A 6493-nucleotide genomic window follows, 5' to 3' on the forward strand; every position below is an offset into this window, starting at 1 on the left:
TGACCCGAAAATGAGTTTTAGGTCTGTTGGGTCACAAACAGCTGAGAAAGATGAATATAATTATATGCAGCTGAACATATTGTGCATACAGTAGGTTGAATATAAAAATAGAAAGCACTTCCTATACACTACAACTCAACAGTTTGGGGTTAGGTTTTTCTTCTATTCTTTAAAGACACATTAAAATGATAATTAGACAAAAAAAAAAAAAACCTGACAACAACGGATAACAACCACAAAACAACAACAATCATGAATAATGATATTTTCTATTTTATTTTCTATCTTATTTAATGCATCAGAGGAAAGTGCTTTTCGTTCATCTTGTATTTACAAAAACAAAGTGACAAAAAAATAATCAGAAGCTATTTTAAACTTCTAAAGCATGCAAAGTTCATTAGAAAGGTGTTTCTATCGCTGTCAGCAGACGACGACTCTTGTTTGCCGGAGGTACTGTTGTCAGAGGGTGGCTCTGTGACCTTTGACCTCATGAAACTTCTCTTCTCTTCCTGAAGGAGAACAGGGCTGGACGAACAGAGCCACGGAGCGCCGAGAGCCGCCTGTCGTGGAAGCACAGAGCAGCTGTTAACTCACTGGATTACAGTACAAACACTGTTAACATGAGCTGTGATAGAAACCAATCACTGCAGACAAACACCTTCACTTCTCATTAAACATATGCAAATGAGGTGCCTGAGCCGATTAACATGAGGCATTGTACATGATTTATGGAAATGTTGTGCACAAGGTCACTTTTATGTAAAGTCAAACTCAAACTTTTCACTCTGTCAGGGAGAATAAAATGAAAAGAATCCGCAGTTCACCTGCTGTCACATCCAATTTCCTGCGATACATAATACTTATTCATAATTCATCTGTAAACAAAGTGTGTGCGAAAATCTGCCTCAACTAATCTAAAGATCTGATCCTTGTTTAATCGCTTTCAGTGCCGCGTTTACAGACAATAGCAATAAAAATGCTAATTAATTCTGCTTTTCCCTTTTCTTGCATCATGTTGTCAATGACTAGAAATACAGTTTATTTATCTGCACAAAATAACAGACGTTTCCCAATGTAATCTTATTGACAAAGCAACATATTGAAAACGATCATACTCGTTTATAAAAGTATTTCATTTAGCTAACTAAATCGAAGCTACTTAAAAGGAATATATATATATATATATATATATATATATATAGGTCAATGAAGTGACGGGTCATTTTGTTGTCCAAAGGCCTTAATAATAATAAAAAACGAGAGATATGACATCCAAAGTATGTAGGTATGTACAACTAGATCTCTTTTATTGAATCCAGAAGGTTTTAATTATATTTTGGTACATATAAAGGTATTTTAAAGATTTTGAAGTGTCAAAATGTCATTCAGTTTAACCGTCCAAAGGCTGATACAGCCATTTCAGGTGTGATTAAAATATCTTAAAATGTAATAAATGTATATATTTTTTTATTCTGGCATGATTTTATAACATCATATATCAACATAGTGCAAAATGGTATTAAAATTATGTGTAGAAGTCGTTGCTTTGTTATGAGAAAAAATGTCCGGAAAAATGAATTTCATTGATGTCATTCGGAGTAACCAATATAAAGGGACCATTTTGGATCAAGTCATGTGCTCAATATCATGTGACAGGATGTGACATCATTCAGACACCTGCAAAGGATCACATGGTCGTGAATCAAAGTAACTCACTCTCTCTTAACTATTTGAAAAATTCATGTTTTCTCTTGCTCATACGCATGTCCCGAAACATCAGGTCATTCGGTACAACCGCTATAAAACATGGAAAATGTTGTAATATTTTAAAATCTTGTACTAAATATAAAATGTTTGATTGTCCTTTTGTTAGCTAGCTAGATATCAGCCTGTTAGCATTGTTTGAAAATATCGTCATTTGGTATAACCAAAAGTGTCATTCGGTAAAACCGAAATTTTGGTTAAACCGAATGACTTTTTTGTTGACAAATTTTGCCCATCTTGTAAAAAATGACAAAAGCACTGTTAATTGATTATAAAAACCACATAATCTCATTATTAACACTAAATAAAACTTAAAAATGAATTATATTTCCAAAGAAATTTTTTTTTTTTTTAAACATAACTTTAAAAAACCTTATTTATTGAAATTAATGTTTTTTTTTCCTCAAGGATACATTAAATTGATCAAAAGTGACAGTAAAGACATTTATAATGTTACAAAAATTCTATTTCAAATAAATTCTGTTTTTTTGAAATTTCTATTCATCAAAGAATCCTGAAAAATAAAACGTATCACAGTTTCCACAGAAATCTGAACTGTTTTCAACATTGATAATAATCATAAATGTTTCTTGATCATCAAATCATCATATCAGAATGATTTCTGAAGGATCATGTGACACTGAAGACTGGAGTAATGATGCTGAAAATTCAGCTTTGTTCGGAGGAATAAATTACACTTTACTATATATTCACATAGAAAACAGCTGTTTTACCTTGAAATAATATTTCACAATTTTTACTGTATTTTTGATCAAACAAATGCAGCTTTGGTAAGATTTCTTTTAAAAACAAACTTTTGAACAGTAGTGTATGTCCTTTAAAAACAAATATTGACAAATAACTTAAGAGTAACAGAATTACTGTAGGAAATTAAAGAAGTGAGGAGCACATCTTACTCTGAAGTAGTTTCTGAATCTTTTGCTGACCACATACAGAGCCATGGGGTTGATGCAGGAGTTCACAGACGCCATGTTGAGGCCGATGTAGTCAAGAACAAGAAAAGTGCTAAAACAACATGACAGCGTCAAATATATATGATCACAATTACTACAAACACAACGTCCCAAACACCTAGTGAGCCTATATATAGGCAATATTTTAAGACATGATGCCCACATCAAGGCTGTTTTACAAAATAGGCAGCATAATTATGATACCTTTTAATATCACATGTAGCATCACATGCTTACTTTACATGCATAATGCACTACAACAAACTCAGTGGCAAATAATAATAATAATAACAGTAACAAAAATAACCCAATATAATGAATGAGGCGAGAGAATTATTGATTATAAATGTATTTAAACTCAATTCAGAGTCAAGTCTCCATGTTCTGTTTGTATGGTGCTGATGCTTGGAGCTTATATGAGTATATGTACATGTATTTGTTATAATAAATCTTACCTCAGTAAGCTGCATCTGTTGGGGTCGTGTTCATCATAGATGGTTAACTTGAGGATCCGGCTGAGGTGAAGAGGAAACCAGCAGACTGCGAACACCAGCACCAGACAGAAGACAGTCTGGGCCGCCTCACGTCTCTGCCGGGTCCAACACAGAGGATTCATTACAGGGACATTGTCAGTGCTGCTACTGTCAGCTATTAAAATAAAGCTGACATATTAGTTCAAAACTTCAACTTCAATAGTTTCAGATCAAAACTATGGAACAGCAGAAATATAGCGGTTACCCTGGTAAACCCTGCAGCTGCGCTTATTAATACACTGAAAAAACTCTTTATAAACAGGAAAATCAGGAGATAACCACTTGTGAATTAATCTTCTGGGTTTTAACATCATCCCTGCATCAAAAAGTACCCGGACTTACTACTAGATCGGGCGAGATTCTGACAAAAGCACAAAAACAAAAGAAACTAAAAGTAAATTCAAATGAAAAAAATATATACAAATAAAATCAGATTCAAAATAATACATTAAACACTACTTTAGTTTATAACTAATACTAAAATAACACAGTAAATGACTCATTAAGACCAGTTCACACCAAGGATGATAATGAAAAATCGTTCTAAATGTAAAAAAACAACCGTGTACTTTGAAAAAAAAAAAGAATATACTTCACTTTGTTTTGCCTCTGCATAAACATTTAATAATAAAGACAGGCCAAGAACGACCTCACAGATCATTCTGATGTCTGTGTTTCATAGGAGAGTCATCTTTGTCTCAGATATTCAAATGAACTCTTTAAATATACCTGCTTCATGTGTTTGTCCAGGACCGACTGCTTCACGCTTCCGCTTAAGATCCTCCGAGTCATCAGAGAGTAAAAGACAGCGGTGCACACCAGCGGCACCATGAAATAAAACCCAAAGAGCCACCAGTCTTTGGCCATTTTATAAAACTAGAACAAGAAAAAAGAGAGTTCCTGATGAGCTTGACATTATTTCAAAGGAAGCACATCATCATTAGACACTCCAGATCTGAAACCACAAGCTGTTTGATGAGGAAACAAGACTCTCTATCAAAAGTTCCTCACATCATACTTCAGTATTACTTTTAATGAAATGCTTGATTATTTTGTATTGATCATTTAATATCTCTGACTGCACTCAAAACAAAAATGAAATGTCATTATTTTTATAATACTATTTTTTATTGCATTTTCTTGAACACTTACACAACAATGTACATCACATATCTGTAACAAGACACTCTTAAATTTCTCTTCTTTACCCTTAATAATATAGGTTATTTTTTCCACAATGCATGAAGATATTTTTCTTAACCATCGGGTTATAGTAGGCCTTTCTGTTTTATTCCAGTAAATGGCGATAAGCCTTTTAGCATGTAGTATACACGTCTATCAATACTTGAGTATTCCTCTTAATATTCCTCTTGATATTCCTCTTGAGTATTCCTCTTAATATATTAGCTAGGGTGCCTCTATTTAAGGCTTAGAAATTATTCCATTGGTCAGAACCTCTGCTGTAGGGTATGTATACAACAACTTAATCCATGAGCAAAATACTTCCCCGAAACCAAACCTCTGTAGAACCTCCCAGAGGTAAGGCCACTCTACCCTATCAAAGGCCTTCTCTGCATCTAAAGATAAAATTGCTGTATCCGGAGAATCCTTTTTACAATGTAAAATATGAAACAACATCCGGACGTTGTAAAAACTAAGGTCTCTAAGAAATAAAATTTCCTGATTAATTTTTGTAGCAATAATTTGGTTTTGAGATTGTCTTTTTTTCTAGGTCTTTCAATTTAGAATCCAGAAGATTCAACTTTTCATTAAATAATTTTGATTTTGTTTTAGTGAAACTAATTATTTGTCCTCTAATAAAGGCTTTAAATGCTTCTCACCTAGTACTAGCTGATGTCTCAGAAGTATTCATATCAAGATATAGGTCAATCTGCCGTTCCATATATTCAATAAACTTTGCATTTCCGAGCCACTTTGGATGTAATCTCCAGTTTGGTGGGTCACTTCTTAAATTAGCATCCACATCTATCATAGATATAGAAGCATGATCTGATAGTACCATACTATCATATCAACAGTCTTGATTTTTGACAGGAGAGGTGCTGATATAAGAAAATAGTCAATTCTTGAGAGAGTCTTGTGTGTACTTGAGTAACACGAGAACTGTATATCTGTGGGCTTTTGGTTTCTCCATATATCAATTAAATTTAAGTAATTTATAAAAGTATTTAGTACTTTTCTTGTTTGATTTTGTGACTGATCCACTCCAGAAGATCGATCTCTACTCAGATCTAGGGTGCAATTAAAGTCACCTCCCATTATATAGTAACCATGTTGTGAAGAAATAGTTAAGAATAGGTTAGTAAAGAATGCAGCATTATCTGTATTGGGACCATATACGTTAATTAAGTTAAGTGTTTCTGACAAAAAGGTTCCTTTTACAATTACATATCTTCCCATATTATCATATTTTACCTCAGACATCTGAAATGGAAGAGATTTATGAACCAAGATAATTACACCTCTTGCTTGACTACTATAAGATGCAGAAAATCTTGTCCAGGCCATCTCTTTCTAACCCTTATTATATCTTCAGATCTTAGATGTGTTTCTTGAAGGAACACTATCTTACACTGCAATTGAGTCGGAGCATGACCTGCTTAAGTTTTTAAATTTTGAAATGTCAATATTTACTTAATCTCATTCCTGTACATTGCTATTTTTTCTGAAGAAAACAGAATCTTTCTACAGAAAAGAGGTGTTGTGAAAATTCTTCCTGTTGGGTTTTTAAAGTGAATTAGTCCCACAGTATGTCTCAGTTTACCTGCATAAACCGAGTGGCTTGTACAGGATGAAGGAGGCAGATCCGCAGACGCTCGCCTCTGTAATCCATCGCAATCAGATCAAACGCAACGGCCTCCGGAACCGCCAGTAATGTTGATATGGTCCATATTAAAGACAGTTTGATGACAGTCCACTTGGGAAAACCGAGAGCTTTGGTGCGACTCGTTGATGAAACAACTCGGTACCTTCAGAACCACAAACGTTTCTGTTTTAGTAGTCAGTGGCAGGTAATATATGATTACATGTAATCTGGATTATGTAATTACATTACAAAAATTACACCAAAATTACAAGCATATTAGAATGATTTCTGAAGGATCATGTGACACTGAAGACTGGAGTAATGATGCTGAAAATTCAGCTTTGATCACAGGAATAAATTACACTTTACTATATATTCACATAGAAAACAGCTGA

General features: G+C 33.8%; 1 protein-coding gene across 1 annotated transcript; it reads right to left on the reverse strand.

Annotated features, from left to right (window-relative positions):
* Positions 1-255: 255 nt before the first annotated feature.
* On the reverse strand, positions 256-6183 carry ednrbb (endothelin receptor type Bb). The gene is given in 6 exon segments (XM_051906058.1): positions 256-560; positions 2682-2790; positions 3194-3327; positions 4001-4147; positions 6057-6146; positions 6148-6183. Coding segments are annotated over 6 exon segments (711 nt in total). The 3' UTR covers positions 256-365.
* Between the last annotated feature and the right edge of the window lie 310 nt (positions 6184-6493).

This window comes from Ctenopharyngodon idella, chromosome 9 (genome assembly GCF_019924925.1).
Source record: "Ctenopharyngodon idella isolate HZGC_01 chromosome 9, HZGC01, whole genome shotgun sequence".
In the NCBI taxonomy this organism is placed as follows: Eukaryota; Metazoa; Chordata; class Actinopteri; order Cypriniformes; family Xenocyprididae; genus Ctenopharyngodon; species Ctenopharyngodon idella.